We start from the raw sequence: 20,624 nt of genomic DNA on the forward strand, positions 1-20,624 counted from the left end.
AAAAATAAGCACAACAGTCTAGCCATGCAGACTTGTGGACTGCAAAGCTGAGTTTTTTGTAAATAAGAGCTGTTTTTCAATCACGTGACTATAAGGAGATTTTACCACAGTTCATGCACATCAATCACGCAGTTCATTGCTTCTCAGCTGTGCAGGAGATGCCCAATGGCTTATGACCTATCACCAAAGTCGTTTATGACATTGAAAGGAAAAGCAGTAACTGCCTTAGAGTCATAAAGTTTAATTTTATTACAATCATTTTTAAAATCAGCTATGTTCTTGACAAATAAGGCTAAATCTATTACAAATCTCTAATTTCCAAGATACAAAAAAGACAATAAATATAGATTCAAATTCAACCTAAAAACAAGATTCTAAATCTAATTTAGATTAGGTAGTGTACTTTAGCTTCAGTATTTCAAATATATGCATAATGCTTAAATGCTACAGGAACACATACAATGGATGTTGCTCACTGACAAGCAGCTAACAGCTCTTCACTGATAACACACAAGTATGCAGCTCCAGGGTCCCCAGAGCCTGCTGGGGCTAGGGGACAGTTGGAGATGGTGCCAGATGGCACTGGTCCTTTCTGGCAGGAGGCTGGTATAGGAACAGTGCCAAGAACACCCTAAGCAGGAAAAGAAGATGATTTCCCACAGCCCAACAAATGGTCCCATTTCTTGACATAAACAGGATCGTTGCTGTTATCTATGGTGCACCGAGCCTTTGCTCAGCACAGACGGTGCTAACTGGGCATCCTGATCCCTGCTGCCCATGTCCTTGGCTAATGCTGACTTCTTCAATCCTTCATTTCTTCCAGGACATTCTTCATTGCTTTCAAGCTACATTGTCATTAAAGCAAGTCTTCTGAATTTTTTCCAGAACAATCATCGTACTTCTTGTAGCTTATTAATTCTTCATTAACTCAAGTTTAGGCCAAGCTCCTTTGTCTGGGTTTAATTCTTGGGTATAGCTGCAACAGAATTACAAAAGTATTTACATGTGGCATATGTATGCAAGTTCTACAACAATCCAATAAATACAGAAAGGAGGGCAAAGAATGCGACACAGGAAACCAACTGAGGCAGCAGTGGGTTGCGGAAGCATGCTACCTGCCTGAGTACACAGGGCTCACTCTGAGCACTGGGCTCACTGACTACCCTCCAAAAGACCTTTGAGGGTCACAGGGTCCACCAGCTGGAACAGTATCACTAGACACTGACAGAGAAACTCCAGTCATGAACTCAACTTGCAGTTTGCTCAACTACATAGCAGTCCAGGGAAGCCAAACTGCTGAAGAGTGCTTGTAAACTGCTGTATGCTCCAGACATTGGAACACCCATTATGACAAAACAGAACTCCCCCTCTAAAGGCAGGGTCTCTCAAGGTAGCTCAGGCTAGCCTAATAATCCCCTTGCCTCGGCCTCCAAAGTGCTGGTACCATGGAAGCAAACCACACCCCTTCAACATTATTTCCAGGGACATGGCACTATGGGTGGGATCCGAGCGTTATCAAGAACAAAAGGTCTGAGTCAGCACACTTAGGGAAGGTGGGAGGGAAGCTTTAGAACGTTGCTGGCTGTGTTTCCCATAACATGGTGGAGGAGAAGCTATGTGAGGGTTGGAAGGCCCTTCTAGACGCCCAGAGAAAGTCAAACTATATAAACCCTTCCCCCTCCTTTCCCTTATAGACAAGGAAATAAAAGGGGTGTTGTGGTCATTTAAGAGTGCATTTGCCAATGCACTTTCCAGATTTGTGGTTGATCCTGTCTAAAAATTCAACATTGTGAAATTTCCTTTTTTTTTTAACACCAAAAGATACTTAAACATGATATGTAGAGCACACTTCTATAGAAGAGACTGCCGAAGAACTAAGAGTATCTAAGTTTCAGACTAAATTAAAACCTTTATCCCAGTTTGTTGATTTCAGAACTTTCTGAGGACTCAACAGAATCTCTTAACTGCCTCCCCTCCCAAGAATAATCCTCCAACCTCATTAACTAGGGGAATTTCTTCACTAAAAAAATGAGCCTATTCTGAGTTCTGCTGTACAACGTAAGAATTATACTTAAAAGCCATGCATACTAACTGAAAACTGGTTAATAGATTTTATTTCCATCACAAAATAAAAAGCTAACTATGTCAGATTATACATGTTAATTAGCTTGACTTAGCCATTTTATAAATATAAATCATTATTTTAAGCTGGGTAGGTGCTAGGAAGACAGGAACTGGCAAGATGGTTCAGCAGGTAAGGATATTGGCTGCCAAGCTTCATGACCTGAGCTTAATCTCTGAACCCCCTCAAAATGTCTTCTGATCTCACACACTTACTGTGTGGCACATGCATAAACACATATACACAAAAAATAAATGTTTCTAAAAATCACGTTATATATAACAAATATGCATAATTGGTTATCAATTGAGGTAGGTAGGTGAGACATAGCTGTAAACCCAGCACTTGGAAGATTGAAGAATTCAGAGTTTGATGTCAGCCTCTGCCACATAGTAAAACCTTTTCATCGCCTTGCCCACAGAAACAGGGGACAGGGCAAGGAGGGAACTCATCTAAGCGCAGTGCTGAACAGCTGAACAGCTATAACCCCAGCTCCTGAGAGACTAAGGGGTGGTGAGGCTAGAGAGATGGCTCAGCAGCTGACTTCACAGTAATTAAACTGCAGCAATGACTTGTAATGGACATGTGACAGGCACCCGAAACACTCAAGCAGGGGACCCTTAGCAAACAGAACCCTGCTCCCCGTGTAACGCTGGCGGAGCCTCCCAGGCCTTGTCTATTACACTTGATAAACACCTCCCGATGCTTTACGTGGTCTCCCTCCGCTGTCTGCACAGCACGCTCAGGAGGCAGCTTCTCCAGTCTTCTCCACCTGCTTATCCAGAACAGACATGTTCTGAGCGGGGCGGCAGAGATGGGGGACCCAGTGCCTGAGGCGGCATGTACACATCACCCGCCCTTCCTTCCCTTAAGCTTCTTTCCTATTCCTTAGTAGCAGATTCACAAGCACGTTTACCTTCAAACCTTACCTCAACCTACCTTCACTATTTCTCTCAGTTTTTCACACAACCGACACACTCTGTTGCACACAGGCCACACACAAGAATACCCAAGTCCATCAAAGAGTTTGTTTCTGACCTTCCTACTTCTACGTCCCAAGTGCTGGGAGTATGGGCATGACCTATATGGCACCTTCCTTAAACCTATAAAAAAGCCTAATGCAAAAATTTAGAAACACATTATTCTGGCTTTCAAAGCTACTAACATGTTCCTAAAGTATAATCAGGTACACTGCAGATGTGGCTGTAAGTCTAAATTAAGAGCATCAGAAATTTAAGTTTCAAAGTGTTTTAGTAAAGATTTTATGTGTATGAGCATGTTACCTGCATTTATGTACGTGTACCATGTGTGTGCAGTGAGCAGGCACCTGATCCCTTAGATTTGGAGTTTATAGACAGTTGAGAGCTCCATGGAGTACTGGGAAGTGAACCTGAGTCCTCCATAAGAGCAGCAAGTGCTCTTAACTGCTGAGCCATCTCTCCAGGCCCGTAATGTCTTATTAACAAAGAGCAGTAAACTGCACTGAATCTACACAGCAATTCATATAAAGCTCTACTTTACCACATAATGAAACACAGTCAGTGTTGGAGCGACTTACTCCTAGCAAGTTGCGGGGAACATATCCTTCCTTATCGTTAAGGCGTGCCCACCACCACTCCACTTCATCCTCATCTTCCCTGCGGACGACGGTCATGCAGTCTCCTTCTCTCATGAGCAGCTCATCATCATTCTGGGGCTCATAGTCCCACAGCGCGTAAATGACTCCTTTGTTCATTATGCCCATTTTCTCCTGAACCCCTACAAAGGAGACAGAGAGAGACCATGGGACTCAGCACTCGGATTACACCACCATAAGAACCTTAGACTCGGAGACAGACGGGGAAAGAATACGCACTAGAATGTCAGAACCACAACATTAAGCATTCAAGAAATAAATGCCCCAGCATGGGAGAGAAACTGGAAGATCAGCAGTGTTTACAGAATACAAGTGATGCCATAGCTACAAGCCAACAGAGAACACATCCTAGGTATCTCACACAGTTCACCTTCCCCAGAGAGGAAGGCTTCTGTTAGCCTAGGAGATAAAAGGAAAATGGTTTGAATCTATGACATTAAAAAAGAAAATGACATGCTTGTCAACTTTTGACCTACTTCTTAGCATAACAGCCAAAGGGCTGTGCAACTTCAGTCTTCACCTAACACAGAGAGCAAACAGGAAAACTTTCAGAAGTGTGCCAGCTGTTAAAGCACCTACATCAATTGCTTGTTATTAGAAGAAAAAAGTACAGTATCATCTGTTAGAATGCAGACTATGGCAATTTAGATAAGATAAGAGTCTACACATGGTCACTCTAAAACAAAAATCAAAGTTCTAGATGCTGAAATCTACAAACAGGGCTTGAGAGGCCATGTTCTTCTCCCTTAGGTGGGCAGTTGTGTGCAGACCTACTGCGCTCAGTCAGTTACCAGGAGGTAACTTCATACTGTATCATCAACAACCCTGACATCTGTGAAACAATCATGTATCAGAAAGTCTGACCAAATATCCTTCATGTCTTTAAAAAAATTCATAGTCTATCATATAAATTTACAAGTAATGTTGATGTCAAAAATTCTATCAGCTCAAAGTTGAAAATAAAATGTAATCACAAGTTTCAATAATGAAATCTAAACATCATGAAGGGCTGGGTGTCACTCAGTAGTAGACATTTGCTAGTAAGTGTAAGGTCTTGGGTTTAAAACTAGTGCCACAAAACAAACAGCAAAAAAATAAAGAAAAACACTTAGAAAGATGAGAGTTTCAAGCACCCTCTCTTTTCTTACCTATAACTTGAAATCGGCAGAAACACCTAAGGAATATGACCAGGCAGAGAATGCAAAGGCCTATGCCTTTAATCTTATGAAACTTAAGAAAAAAAAAAGATTGATTTATTTATTATGTATACAATGTTCTGCCTGTATGTGTGCCTGCCCGCCAGAAGAAGACACCAGATCTCATTATAGATGGTTTTGAGCCACCATGTGGTTGCTGAACTCAGGACCTCTGGAAGAGCAACCAGTGCTCTTAACCTCCGAGCCATTTCTCCAGCAGCCCCCACCCCACTGTGTGTGTGTGTGTGTGTGTGTGTGTGTGTGTGTGTGTGTGTGTGTGTGTGTGTGTGTTTTGAGACAGGGCTTCTCTGCGTAGCCCTGACTGTCCTGGACTCACTTTGTAGACCAGGCTGGCCTCAAACTCACAGAGATCCACTTGCCTCTGGCTCCTTGAGTGCTGGGATTACAGGCATGTACCACCACACCCGGCATCGGGAAGCTTTTTGAACAATTGTTAGGAAGCTTTGAGACCTTGGGCAATCTAGTCTTCTGAGATTGCCTGATTTCCTGTCCTCTCAAGCCATAATGAACAGAAAAATTAACTTCAACTGCAGATTAAAAAAAAAAGTCCTACATAAAAGGCAATCAACATATACTCATCTTGACTTCAGTCCCACTTTTCTCTAAACAGAGATCAGTTTCTAGGTACAGCCCTAATAGGGCATTTTTAACAGTAATCAAAAACATAATGTGTTATATTGTCTTTTTTAATCTTGTTTCACATCATGCTGTAATTCACTAAGTGCTAAAGCCTTAACAGAGCGTCTTTTGAATGTACAAAGACTCATTAACACCAACAGTCTGCTGCAGCTGAAGATGTCTCTGACAACAGCATTTTCTAGGCACGTGCATGGAAGGGGCACTGTATCTGGGATCTAGGCTGTCCTAATTTTAGCATTCAGAACTATGTAGAGCAAATAATAAAATACTTATTGAGCTTTGAGCTATTCCCTAGAGAAAAAGAGGTAAATGAATATGGCAACTAACACATTTGACTGTACTAGCTACATACCATAGAGAAACTGGGAGCACTGAGTGTAGCCTTCCTCCATCTCCTCGCACTTGTCTGCAGCCGTCTGCATGTCACTGTAGGTCATAGCAAACACAGCTGCTCCTGACTCCACCAAGAACTTACACACCTGGACATTGTTACAGGAAGCAGCACAGTGCAACGGGGTCCTATGAAGTAAGACACAGAACTGGTTACAGATGTTTCTCCAAGCTGAACAACCTCCACTTTGTAAGTTGTCTGTGAAAAAAAGTTTCTCAGCCTCTTACCTACTAGCCTCACAAATGGCTTTTAAAATCAGTTCAATCAAAACAGATGACTGTACCAATAAAAGAGTTACAGCTACAAAGGAAAGCATCTAAAGCAATGGACTACACTGGGGCTAGCAGAGTCTTCACTGTGATCTAAAAGGAACAGAATAAGATGGACTTGGTTCTTTCTGGACTCCCCAACCCTATAATCATTTCTTGTTTAAATTATAGTCCTTTATATAAAAAGTTTTCATATTCCTCCACAAAAAGAGCTTTGTCTCTCCTATGGTTTCACTTTCTGAAGTATCAAAATAGATGAGGTCAATTGAGCTCTCAAAATATTAGAGAAAATTCCAGGTTAATTTTGAAGTTATAAATTATGACTGGTTTGAGTAGCATGATAGAATCCTGCACTGTCCCCTTGCAATGTGACTTCAGCACTTTGTCCAGAGTGTCCACTCTATAGTACAGGCTACCTGCCCACTGTTCACTTAGCGCCCACCTCGACAGTCCCAGTACTACAGCGCATGTGATCTAGTAAATCTCACTTTACACAGTGACCTCAGGGTAGAGAGGAGGGATGCTAGCAATTTTATCACAGTTCACTGTTTAAAATTTTAACAAAATGGCTACTATAAGAAGACACAATAGATCCTCAAAACCAGCACATGGGCAGCATGTGAAGGATGCATGCTGGCACACTGCTTTGCCTTCTAAGAGCTCTATGCCACTGCTTCTACAGAGGACGGTCACACTGATGTTTAACTGGAGCTTAAATGCAAAACTTACCATCCATCACTGTCTGCTGCATTTACATTCACACCAAACTGTACCAGGAACTTCACGATTTCTGTGTGGCCTGCACACACAGCATTATGAAGAGCTGTGATACCCTCATCATTTGGTAGGCTTGGGTCATCAACCTGTCCCACCAATAAAAAGGGTGAGAGTCCCTCCAATTTCAGGTCACATCAACTGTCATTACTAACTGGCTTCTTAGGATCAATAAAACAAAAAGTTTGGTGACATTTAAAAATTCATAACTGAAACACAGAGAAGCCAAGAAAGCTATCAAGAAAAATCTTAGAAATAGGGCAGACAGCATAGCCAAACTAATTAAGCACTTACTATAAGAAAGTTTTGTTTAAAAATCATGGCATCAGCTGGATGTAGTGGTACACACCTGTAATTCCAGCACTCAGGGAGGCAGAGGCAGGTCTATTTCTGTGAGTTCGAGGCCAGCCTGGTCTACAAAGTGAGTCTAGCACAGCTAAGGCTACAGAGAAACCTTGTCTCGAAAAAAACCAACCAAACAAACAAACAAAAAAAAAAAAATCAGAGTCAAAAACTGCATCCTTGTTCTTCCTTCCACCCCAACACAAACTGGTTTCTAAGCAGACATCCCAATTGCTATGGGACGCTAAAAAAGTTCAACTAAAAACACTTTAAAAGAGTTGGGCAACGGTGGCACACGCCTGCCATTCCAGTGCTCAGGAAGTTGAGGTGGATGATCATGAATTTGACATTTTGTAACAAGATGCTTTAAAAAAAAAAAAGTGGCGACCACATACACAGCAACTTTCAAAGAGATATGTTGTCTCTAACAACGAGATATACACTAAAATATTTCACGTGCAAACTCAACTCCAACATTACCAAATCTTACAGTAACATGCTTAAAATAGCACAGCCTATTCTGAAGCATGCTCAATACTCCTCTCCACAACTCCACAGTCCCAAAGAAGATTTAAAAATAGAATTTCTCTATAATAGCTTTCTATTTTGAGCTTTAAAACAAAATAGTTATATTTTTAAAAACTCACCTCATAGATAATTCTCTGTACAAGGTCAAATTCTCCCTCCAAAGATGAATCTAGGAGCAAAGCAAGAGGATTGAATTTCACTCTCATTCCATGAGCAATCCGCTCCGAGCCAGTTTTACGCAAGTTTGTCCTTTTGCCCTGTAAAGGAAATGTGTGGGAAATTAGAGCAACAAGGGTAGAGGCAGCACTCAGCTGAGTTAGTCAAAGAAACCGCTGTTTGGGGATCAATCTACTTTATTCATTCATTCATTCATTCATTCGTTTGTTTGTTTAATTTTATTTATTTTCCTCAACATTTAGCAGGCTGCCCTGAAACTCACCATGTGGCCCAGACTGACTCTGAATTTGCAGTCTTCCTGCCTCAGTCTCCCAGCCCTGCAGTCAGAGGTGTGTACTGCTAAATGCCTGGCTATGTAACCAGAGTCAACTAAACCCGGCGGCGAGCTGACTGGCTTTCTTTTGAGGACCACAACCAGACAAAGCTGTCTCTGAATCACTTACCTAATAGTACAATGGGTGAGCCTCACTCTAAGAGCTCACACACAAGCGATCATTTACTTCTCACTACAAACCCAGCCATACTTGCTGCCCACAAAAGGAAAGGCACATGGTCAGAAAGCATCAGGACCAGAATTTGGATCTAAGTAAGCCCTTCCTTGTAAATACTTTATACCACAATCCTTCCCAAGGCACAAGAAAATTATCAGGCTAAATAAAAAGATGATAGTTATAACTAGATAGATACACAGAGGGAGAACTTTACATCTTAAGCAGGAAAGTCAGGCTTTAACAGGGCAATAAAAAAAGAGCGATCTAACATCCTATGCAGCAAGAGTTTTAAACACATTCACACACACAATCAGAGTTAAGTTAAATGTATGTATGTATGTATGTATGTATGTATGTATGTATGTATGTATGTATGTGCCATGCATACGCATGTGTCACAGTGCAAGTATGGAAGTCTGAGGAAAGCTAACTTTCAGGAGCCCGTTCTCTGTCCACAATGTGAGTCCCAGAAATGAAACTCAGACTGCCAGGTTTGGTGGCAAGGGCGTCTGCCTACTGAACCATCCTACTGGCTCCTTTTTTCATTTTTATCTCCAATGTGAATTAAAAGCCATAGCTTTGCAAAGCATTAAGTAATAAATACTATATCTTGAAGATAGGAAAAACTATCAGAAAGTGTAATGAGCCTGAGACCGTGCTAACAGCCTCTGGATGCTTCATAAGGCAAGCACCTGGCCACATACTTTCAAAGAAACACAATCGTTGCATCTTTCTCCCCTAGGACAGGAAGGAGAGAACAGCCATTTCTTTAGGAAGAAAATAACAAGCTTGCAAAGGAAGTACAAACTGATATAAAAAATATGGGTCAGACATACAAAACCCATTCAAGTAATCATTCAAAAGTTTTATTCTGGTTTTTACTGTGTGTTAAATTCACAGCTCAGCACTCTATTTTGTTTGTGCTTAAGGAAACAAAAATGACTTCCAACCAAGCTATAAAAAAGCAGACTGCAGACACTATGACTTTCTCCCACCTATTTCAAAGTGACATGATAAGCCTCCAAAATAATTTTAATACTTGGAAGAAATGTAGAAGGCATTTTCATATCAGAGGCATAGTTTCAGAAGAACTTCATGTTAGAGAAAAAGGAAAACCAGAGCCTGTGGTATTTGCTAGTGATTTCCAAACAACACTGAAGGGGAGCGAGAGGCAAAGAAGCCTACTCCACCTGCCCAGTTCTCTCTCCTCCCCTCTCTTCAATCCTTTTAATTTTACCATTGTTCAAAGTTTGATACTCAAGCTAACATTTCATTAAAAACAAATTTCAGGGTGGGACTGGAGAGATGGCTCAGCAGTTAAGAGAACTGGTTACTCTCGCAGAAGATCCTGGTTCGATTCCCAGCACCCACATGGCAGCTAATAAGCATCTGTGACTCCAGTTCCAGGGGATCTGGCACTCTCTTCTGCACTTCTTAGGCACTAGGCACATGCACAATGCACATTTATACAGGTAGGCAAAACACTCATATACATAAAATGAAAAAGAATACCTTTTAAAAAAAGCCTCACTGCTAGAAAAATCAAAGCTTGGAAGCAGTGACACAGCAGGGTAAGCTGCAGACCTCAGAGTTAAGCAAGGGATCCATACAAAACCAGGCATCTTTACAAGCATAAGAATAGAAATCTGTTTTCTTTGTAACATTAGTGTTACAGCACCTCTAATTCCACCCCAGGGTGACATGGTGGCAAGGTCTGTATCTCAGCTACTCCAGAGGCATGAGGCTTGTCTGGGCAACTGACACTCTTTTTTTTTTTTTTTTTTAAAGGGGGGGGGGTGGTGGGAGGACTGCGATACATAGCTCAGCATGAATGAGTCCCAGTGCTGTCAGAAACCAAGACTGCCAAGATCCACTTGATGCCAAGAGATCATAAGATAAAAATGCAAACTAGAGAAGAGTACAGGCACCACAATGAGCACTGTAAGGGAAAGTCAGGGGGAACATGGGACACTGCATCACTTACAGGAGGCAGAGACACCTGCCCAGTGATTTCAGGTGGGCGCATGCGTGCTGAGTCTTCCTCAGACCCCTCTGGCTCCCCAGATGGGTATGGAGGAGGTGGGTATGGGGGGTATTCTTCTAGGTATACTTCAAGCAAATGGGGAGCCTCTGGGCTTGCTTCTTCTGTGTTGTTCTGGTGATGTGAACTGCTGTCTGTTTCTCCTTCGGGTGCATAATCAAGGCCGGGAGAAGGAACTGGCACATCACTGTTCTCTGGACTGGCACTCCCCATATCCACTGGGGACAATGGCTCTGGAACTGAAGAGCCCACCTCCTTCTCTGGCTCCACATGTAAATATGGATTTGGGATGTCAATTGGGCTGTCGGTGTTAACAGTCACTGAGCCTGACGACTTCGATGGGTATGATGGGACTGAGATGGTCTCCATGGCAGCTATGGTGGTCCTCTGATACAAAAGCTTCTGAATATTTGGCCCATTGGGGCCTTCTGGCTCTGTAATGGAGCTACGCTTCTTTAATGGCCTTGGTGCATTAGATAGTTTCTTTCGTAGGGCTTCTAAGTCAGCATCGCTCTGGTTTCGGTAAGGATTAGACAAGAAAGGCAGCAATTTTGTTGGACTGAGTGGTCGAGGAATCCTTTCATGTTCATGGCTCTCATGAACCGAAGAAACAGGCTCTGTCTCGGGTTCTGGACTGCCAGGCTTGCCCTGGCTGGAGGAATAAACGTTCTCTGGGTGCTGCTGAGGGTTCTGGGCAGCAGCTATCACAGGCTTGCCATACACTAGTCATAGAAGAACAAAAGGGAAAGCCCAAGTTAGTGCTAACTAAACAAGACTGGTAGAAAAGAGCTAATGGTTCCACAGTCACTATATTATTCCTTTCACATCCACTTGATTTCTTAAAATAACAAAGACAAAGCAAGGATCTCCATCTTTGCATTTACTACAAAATTACAATCCCCATTGGTTGAATATACCATGTTCTATACGAAACAGTAAGAAGGAAAGTGTGGCCAATTATAAGAAACTATGGACTGTGGCATCAAAGAAAACTGGCAATCTGTACACAAATACAGACTAAATCTAAACATATACTACCATCTCACACACTACTCAAATGTAGACCAGTGTGCGAAATCATACTTGACTCACAGAACTGAGAACCACTTGTCTTTCCCAAAGACACTTGAAACATTCCAATTATCTCAAAATTATCTAATTTCCAAATTATATTAGCACTATTTACCAAGGTTAATGAAAAGACCAAAGGGTAGCAATACACTGGTACTTTAATATCTGTTATGACAGCTTTGGACCACAATTATATGCCTATTTTGTAACTCCAAAGCCATTTTCAATCGATCAAATCATGGCCAATTGTAATCGAGCTCTATAATGTAACAAGTCAGAAAAGCCTCACACATCCAGACTGCACATGTTTAACACAAACTGATTTTACTATGTTTCATATTTACTTAGTGGTGGTATCCTTACTAGATCCTTGTAGAATATAAGAGAATTCTCCTTTTAAAAATAAAGAGACAACGTAATTGTCCCATCTTCCACATACCAAGAGCAGTGAAACCAACAGCGAGGATGCAGCCTTCTGTGAACCTGTTTCCCTGCATCAGCAAGCTCCTTCAGAACTGACACCCAACTCATCAGTCATGTTACTTTTTAACTGTTAACTTGCCACAGCTGAGAAAAATCACTTTTGCAGAGAGCCCCATTGAGGAACTGTCTAGATCAGGCTGGTTTGTGGGCATGCCTGTGGGGTTCTTGACTGTGAACTGATGTAGGAAGGGCTCACCCACTGTGTGTAGCACTGTTTCCTAGGTAGGGGTCCTGAACCACATGAGACAGAAGAAAGCCAGCTGAGAACAAGCAGGCACAGTAGGTTTAGTCATTTCTCTCTGCTCATGGCTGTGACTACAATGTGACCAGCTCCTTGAGTTTCTGCCTTGCCTTCTCCAAAAGGATAACTCCTTTGCGCTGCCTTCTGTGGCGTTTCTATCATAGTGTAGCTATGGAGGTAGGGCATGATGCAGTGTCATCAGAGACTTCTGTGGTGGTGACATGCAGCAGGCACTCAGAGCACATTTAAAATTCTTACAGTGTACCTAGAGACTTGGCATTTTACTGTCTGCTGGTAGCTTCGCATAGGACTTAAGCCCAAAACAGGTAAAAACCAAAACCAAGAACCTTACCAATCGAGGGCTAGGTGGGATGGCTGTGTACAAAAGTGCTTAGCATGCAAGCCTGCAAACCTGAGTCCTATCTGTAGAGCTCCGACGGAAGAAGTGCACTCTTGCCAAGTGCTCTCCCCCTCCCCAAAACACACTTAAAAACACAAATAAGTGGAGCCTTACCACTTGAGAAGTGGGGGCCTCTGGGATGTGTCTTTGTCAAGGCACTTTGCACAGCCTGCTGGAAGTTTTTTCCTGGCGCCTGATGCTGGGTATACATAGAATAGATGGAGCTGGCTGCCACAGTCTGTGGTTTTCGGAAGGCTGGAGGGAAAGTGTCCTTGGATGGCTGGGGAGTAAAAGGCCGGACTGCAGCAGCAGGTGGACTTTCCTGTTTCGATCCTGGAGACAGGACTTGGTCTTGGCCACCTGAAGGTGCACCCGGAGACAGCAGCACCCGTGGCTGTGGCCCTGCTGGCTTGAGCTTCACTCCCATGGATGCAGCAACTATTGGCAATTGCTGGGGATTCCCATCGGGCTTCATATCAGAAGGTGACTGACTGGTTTGTCCAAAATAAGGCAAATTAATCTGTTTCGGTTTTGTTGGAACAGGAGGTGGTACTTTAGCCACATTTTTGTTTGCAGCCTGTAACACATATGCATACACACAGTAAGGCAGTTAAAACACTGTACAAAAGTATATGGAATACTCTAGTCAGCTCACTTCACAAATACACGCACATACTAGAAAAACATCAGCTCTTAGCCGGGTGTGGTGGTTCACGCCTTTAATCCCAGCACTCAGGACGCAGAGGCAGGCGGATCTCTGTGAGTTCGAGGCCAGCCTGGTCTACAAAACGAGTCTAGGACAGCCAAGACTATACAGAGAAATCCTGTCTCAAAAACCAAAAACAAACAAAAACTCAGCTCTTGGGTCTCCAGCTGGCTCAAGGACTAAAGCAACTGCCACACAACAAGGGGGCTGGAGCTTGAACTCCTAGAACCCACATACATGCTGAGTGGGAGCTCGCCTACAATCCCAGCCTCCAAGCTGTCTAGCAAGACTAGCCAGATCAGCAAGCTCTGACTGTGGCTGAGAGACCCTACCTCAAAGAATCAGGTAGAGAAGCAACTGAAGAAAATCCTCAACATCAACCTTGGACCTCCACACTCACTGGCACATATATGCACCCACACACATGAACATGCATATGTACATACATATACTCCTGCACACTAGACAACACTAATGAAAAGTTCTATATTTTAAAAATCATTAAGGCTTTAAATCAAATAATAAAAAAATTAATTAAAAATCAGATTAATAAAGGACTTACAGTGATGTAACGCAACTCCTCCCCCAACCCCATGATCTCCTAGTCTTGCTTCCGAGCTGGGCAAAGCTCTTTACTGCTACCTCTCATATCCACGGACGGCATCAGTACATAGAAAACACTCTTGTTCATCAAAGTGTTGTACAACCTAACAGAGCACACAAGTGCATTTCTTTAATCCCAGGCCTTGGCAACCTAAGGCAGGAGGACAAGTTTGAGGCCAGCCTTAGCTAGAGAATTAAACCAAGTCTCAAAAACCAGCTCCAAAACAAGCAATTCCAGAGTTGTATGCACTGAAACACCACCTAACTTGCATGCACAGGTCCACTCATCCTAAATGAAGATCTCCAGTCACTCAACGTCCACTATCTTATCTTCTACATAACTTTGGCTCTAGATTTCCTCACGGGTGTTTGTTGTGCTTTCATTCTTTGAGACAGAATTTTATTCTGTAGCCCACACTGGCTTCAAATTTAAGGCAACCCTTCTGACTCAGCCCCTCCAGCGCTGGAAACAAGGCTTGAGCCACCATATTCACCTACAAACAAACAAACCTGGACAGTCAAATACTTTCTGCTATAGTATACTTACACACTTCAGAGAACTGCAAAAACCTATGACCCAGAAGCAAATATGCCAGCCATCCCCAATAAAGAGGGAGTGCACAATCATATCTACACAACAGAAGTAGAAATAACAGACTCCTAATATAATTCCCAATGTTCCAGATAGTGTCTTTCTTCTATTATCCCTCACAGGCATACTGTATGTCTTTCCTTTAACAATGCACCAGAGAAAGACACTAGATGATAGCAACTGAGAGCACTAAGTACCTGAGCATCTCGCAAGATGTCCTCACTACTCTGGTTTTTCCTCAGGGTACCAAAGGAGGGTGGGGCAGCACACTGGTCCACTGTGTCAAACATCGAAAAGGGACGCACCTTCTTCTCTTTTTCCCTCAGTGGAATCTCCCCATCATCAACTGAAAAAAAAAGAAAGAAATCCACCTTGATAATCAAACTGTTTGGAATAAAACTGCTCATCACTTCTGTTTTTTTCTCCTAGTTCTTGATGAACACCATGCCACTAAGTGCTTTCATATTTTTATGCTAAGCTGGGAAAAGAATAACCCAAACACTACAATGCTAATATCTTAGTTCCTCAGTTACATGACAGGAATCATATAAACTGTCCCTGGTCTTAACAAACTAAAAAAACAAGCAAGAGAAAAATGTACAAAAATACCTTTTAGAGAGTCAAAGCAAAATGTTTAGGGGTGGCACAAACAAACCTCACCTTGGTCCAGGGCACTTCCAGCGCTCTGGGGTACTGAAGAGCCTTGGCTGGATAAGAGGTCTGCATTGGAAGGGTTCCAATCGGGGCCAGCTGGGTGAGTTTTAGAGCCTAGAATGCAGAAAGCAGCCACCAAGTCACTCACATCCTAAAGGCATTTTGACTGGTTCAGTTCACTTTAATGCTAAGACTTCTAATCTCTAAAAACAGCTTTACAGTGTGGGCACACAGCCTCCAAGCAAATTTATTTAGAAAATACCTATGTTAGTTTTTGTTTCTTCTTTTAGATTTTCCACCTTACTCAGGCAGTTTAAAAATAGCCAAAGCAAAGAAAAAGTTGGCCCAAACCAGAAAAGCCCTGTTTCATTATTTTTGACTGTGTAAGGAAGCATCACCCAGAAGACAATCTCCAATACAGCAAATCAAAGCGCTTAAGCTGGATCTTACAAGCAGTGCCTCAGTGACAGATCGGTGAATGTGTGCCCATCACTGTGAACCAGCTTTCGTTATTTAAGGTATTCATGACTTTCACACTAGTTAGTACTTACACTTCAAATGCCAGCCAGGAGTGGTGGCATATGTCTTTAATCGCAGCACTCAGGAGGCAAAGGCAGATTGATCTCTTTGAGTTCAAAGCCAGCCGGCCTATACAGAATAAGATCCTACCTCAAAAACAGCAACAACAAAACACACACATACACATACCCGTGTCATGTCTTTATCTTAAAAGAGTAATACTATTAATACTTCATAGTAATAATAATGGCAAAACAACAAATATTTTTAAATTAGTTTTTTCCCTTGTGTAACAATAAGAAGAAAAAGAATGGTTATTTGAATAAGAATGTTTGGACCCCTACAGAGTGAGTTCCAGGACAGCCAAGGCTACACAGAAAAACCCTATCTCAAAAACAAAAAAACAAAACAAAAAGAAAGTTTAGACCCTGCACTTCCCAAATCTCTCCTGTCATCTATCCTTCCATTATGAAGCTCTACTTGCACCTCTCCATGCACCTGATGGCCACACTGGTTGCAAAGACAACTAAAGCAAGAAGCCTCTGCTCTTCCCACCTTTACACCCCCCCAAGCATTTACCTTTATTCTAACATCTGTCAGGAAGCAATGTTCGTGCAGAAGAGTTCATGAATCCAAAGAGAATGGATTCACAACTCACTTCTGTAAAAATGGCATTACTGGCATGAATATACAGTCTCTTCACACAGGATGAAAAGATTTCACTGTACAACATCAGACCAAAATTTCCTTCATAACAAAGATTGCTTACTTTCTCTTCTGAGATAATATCGTACTATATAGGCCCTGGCTGTCCTGAAAACACAACCCTCCTGCCTCAACCTCTGCAAAGAGTGCTGGACTCACAGGAGAACACCACACACCCAGCAAAGACATTTCTGAAATAACTCTGATTTTATCCTGAGTCCAACGGTATTGGTTAAGGTTAAAATCACTGGCGAACAAAAAAGGAGTTTGAGATTTTAAAGGTAGATACTATGAAAACAACTTTAAAAACAAACAAAATAAAAAAGCACAGTGGGGTAGAGAAGAGATGCGTGGGAGAGGACTTAGAGACAGCCTGCTTTTACCTTTACTCTGCACAGCAGCTGCAGACCTCATATTGGGCAGGGTCTGTATCTTCATTGGCCCCTCTGCTGACTGCACAACCAGAGAACCATCAGGCAGGCCTGGCTTCCCCAGCAGCTCGGGTCTGGAGGGCATCCGTGGCATAGTGGATGACTGGATGTAAGGGCCTACAGCAGCCACACGGCTTGGGGCTGACACTGCTTGTTGAGGAAGATTTCCATCAGGTGAAACCTTAGTTAAAAAGTGCATGTCTTTTAATATTTTATGTCTTACTGGATGAGCAAATTCAGAAAAGACTGAAAATTTCAGAATCAGCACTTTCAGAATTTAGCCACAGAATCTATAAAAATGTCCCGCAAGGAAACACCTCACATCCAACTCTCCTGCAAACTTGCTCCAAGTACTAGAAAGAAAAGCTAAGCGACACAGGTAAGAACAGACTGTAAGAAAGCAACAGGTCACCTTCCGCAGACTCAACACTGCAAAAGGATTCTGAGGAAGCTGCTTCTCCCTCCAGCCACTCACTCACCAGGAGGTTTTCTTTCTGCTGCAGCGCTGCCTTCTTCTTCCACAGCCGGTCCCTCAGCTCATTAACTCGCTTATCCATGACTGCCACTTCTGAATTGCGCTTATTCAAACACTCCCTCTGTTGTTGCAGTTTGGCATTCTGCTCTTGGTTCAGTTTGTTTCTTAACTGAACAAAGCAGGAAAGAAACAAAAAGATAGCCAAGGAAAAGAAAGAAATCACCTTCAGGAGGCAATCACATGGTTAACGAGTACATAATTTCTAAAAATGTAAAACCTTACCTCCTGGTTTAAACTTAAATGGCATTTGTGGTTAACCCTCAAATTTCCTGTTTAAGGCATCTGGAGTTTATTCTGGACTCTTAGAATTTAGACCTCCCATTTCCACCCACCTCAAGGACAAGCACCTGAAGTCCAAGGGTTATGGTCATGCCTACAGCCAGTTTGTACCTCAGGGAGGGGCTCACACTGCATTTAGAACTCGGGGCGTGTACCTGCAGTTCCTTGTAGAGGCGGTCAAGCTCAGCCACGGCTGACTGGCTGTCATGGTGGCCATCAATCCTGCCATTCTTAAGCATCTCTAGCTGCCTTGTAAGTTCTTCTACTTTTGACACAGCCAGAACCAGCTCCCTCTGCTTCTGCTGGAACAGGCTATTCATCTGCTCAATCTCCTCCACTAGAATAGAGAGAACCACCACAGTGGAAAATAAAAATCAACTACTTCCCAGGCAACCAAGCTTTATTTTCTAATAAGTAGAAAACTCTTTGAGCATGTCCTAAGACCAAACTACTTTTAGAAGCAACTGAAATCAACAGAGACATTAGTGAACACCTGCACTTCTGTCTGCAAACAGACATTGGAAGAATCTGAAGAATTTAGATGGTAAATATAGTAAGCATTAAACTCTAAGTTTTGGAAATCAAATTTCTTTAGAACTTTTACTTTCAATTTTATAATGGTAGTGACTGAATCACTAAAACTTTAATTATTAATAATATGGCAATATAATAACTAGAGGTACCATATAAGGAAAAATCCTTACCTTATCCTCATCAAATTCTTGACCAAGAATTTAAGAAAAATATAATTCAAAAGTATTATTTTAAAATCTTACCTAAAACAGTCAATGCTAACTTCAACCAAAAAAACCTTGCAACATCAAAATTATAGCAAAATACTTTTTTTTAAATTTCTTTAAATATAAACATTTAGGCTCACTACAAATCCATATAAACTAACTCCCTGTGCTGCTGGCTTCTTAAGCCAAAGCAGCGTCAAATGCAGCCTCCACTGTCCACCGTGACAACGTACCAAGCTTCCCGTTGCTTAGTCTCTTCTGCTCCACGTGGCCCTTGAGCGCTCTCACTTTCTTAAGCTTCGCTTCCTGACTTTCAGCTATTTCTTTAAGCCTCTTAAGCTTCTCTTGCTCAGCAGCTTGTTGCTGTTGACGCTGATCTTGCTGTTTTAAAAACTTTAAGCGTTGTTCCTAAAGATAGAAAAGAGAAGCATTCACTGGGCCTGCAGTTTAGAACAGGCACACTATCATCGTCAACAGAACCTCACTCAACCCTTGCACGCCCAGACTGGTGCACCTCTACTGGTGCACCTCTAACACTGGCTCTCCTCACATATTCTACATGCTGTCACCATAATCAACTGGGTAGTATTCCAAACACACAGTCCTTGACCTACCTAGAAGCTCTTGGAGGAAAGATCTAAAAATTAGTATTTTTAATCCAAGTGGTTCCTACACACTAAGCAAGCGGTGATCCTGGAAACAGTTTCATAAAGATCTGTTTGTAGAATAGATTGCATGTGTAGTGTGTATATGTGTGTATGCATGTGGATCTATGTATGTGTGCTAGCATGAAAGGGCAGAGGAAACATTGGATGTCTTCCTTGATCAATTTTTCCCCTTCACTTTTATTAGTTCTTTGAGAGTTTTGTGTGATGAATGAATTTTGATCATAGTCAACCCTTCTCCTATTCCTCTCACAGCCATACCTCCTTTCCTACCCACCCAACTCTGCGTCCTTAAAAAAATAAAAAAATAAAAGATTTATTTTTAATTATGTGACTGTCTTGGTGTTTGATTACGTGTACATGAATGCAGGTGCCTACAGAAGCTAGCAGACTCAGATCCCCAGAGCCACGAGTGCTGGGCACAAAACTCAGGTTCTCTGGAAGAGCAGCACATGCTTGTAACTGCTGAGCCTTCTCCTCCACTTTAAAATCATCAAGTACAGTTTGTACTGCTCATACACTCTTGGATGTGTGCCTGCCTCTCCTCTCCCAGAAGCTATCAATTGCCAAGAGGCCCTCAGCTGGGGACTGCATGCTATGCCCAACCCCCTTCTCCATGGTGGGATTTTGTCTGGCTTGAGATTGCACAGGTTTTATACACGTTGTCATAAATGCAATGAGTTCATATGTGGAAATGCCCTATTGTGTCTGAAAAACATTGTTTCCTTGTAGTCACCCACTGTCTCTAGCTCTTACAATCTTTTCTGCTCCCTCTTCTGCACTGATCCCTGAGCCTTAGGAGGAGGGGGTTCTACAGACAGATAATGAGTTACCCAGTGAGCCTGGATTGGCCAGATTAGGCAGCCAATGAGCTGTAGGGATCTTCCTGTCTCTATAATCTTTACCCCTCAATGCTAAGGTCACAGAGGCTGCCAATGTGCTCAGCTTTTACATGAGTGCCAAGGATCCAAACTCAGTTCCTCTACCTTCATAGGAGGACTACACCAATGGAGCTGACTCTCTGACCCCCGAAGTCATCTGGAAGAAGCTAATTTGGGGCCAAGAAGTAAAAGCACTTGCCTGAGAAACCGAGTTAAATCTCTAAAGCCCACATGGTCAAAGGAAAACCAACTCCAAAGTAATTTTTCCTCTGATTTCCACACTTGTACTGTGGAAGAGATAATGTGCACATGCACACACACACCCTCTGTCAGAGGTCTAGGGGAGAAGAAGAGGGAGAACGGAGGGTGGGAAGGGGAACATACAAGTGAGGGGATAACAGTCAGGATGTAATCTGAATAAATTATACTACAAATATTAGCCATGTGAAAAAAAAAGTACTAACTTTTAAAAAGAGGCTAGTTTTAATAAGG

At 42.4% G+C, this 20,624-nt stretch overlaps 1 protein-coding gene across 1 annotated transcript in view; it reads right to left on the reverse strand.

The window, feature by feature from the left end:
- Positions 1 to 225: 225 nt before the first annotated feature.
- Positions 226 to 20,624, reverse strand: part of TP53BP2 (tumor protein p53 binding protein 2) — a 47,956-nt gene continuing 27,557 nt past the window's right edge. The window contains exons 6-18 of the mRNA XM_084783532.1: positions 18,820 to 18,994; positions 18,002 to 18,183; positions 17,512 to 17,676; positions 16,985 to 17,213; positions 15,384 to 15,491; positions 14,921 to 15,069; positions 12,937 to 13,399; positions 10,571 to 11,349; positions 8,038 to 8,175; positions 7,004 to 7,137; positions 5,967 to 6,133; positions 3,681 to 3,880; positions 226 to 976 (exon numbers count right to left, since the gene is read on the reverse strand). Coding sequence (XP_084639658.1) covers positions 935 to 976; positions 3,681 to 3,880; positions 5,967 to 6,133; positions 7,004 to 7,137; positions 8,038 to 8,175; positions 10,571 to 11,349; positions 12,937 to 13,399; positions 14,921 to 15,069; positions 15,384 to 15,491; positions 16,985 to 17,213; positions 17,512 to 17,676; positions 18,002 to 18,183; positions 18,820 to 18,994 — 2,931 coding nt within the window. The 3' untranslated portion in view covers positions 226 to 934. The remainder of the gene's footprint in view (positions 977 to 3,680; positions 3,881 to 5,966; positions 6,134 to 7,003; positions 7,138 to 8,037; positions 8,176 to 10,570; positions 11,350 to 12,936; positions 13,400 to 14,920; positions 15,070 to 15,383; positions 15,492 to 16,984; positions 17,214 to 17,511; positions 17,677 to 18,001; positions 18,184 to 18,819; positions 18,995 to 20,624) is intronic.

Source organism: Acomys minous (genome assembly GCF_964271855.1).
Source record: "Acomys minous genome assembly, chromosome: 1".
NCBI classification, from domain to species: Eukaryota; Metazoa; Chordata; class Mammalia; order Rodentia; family Muridae; genus Acomys; species Acomys minous.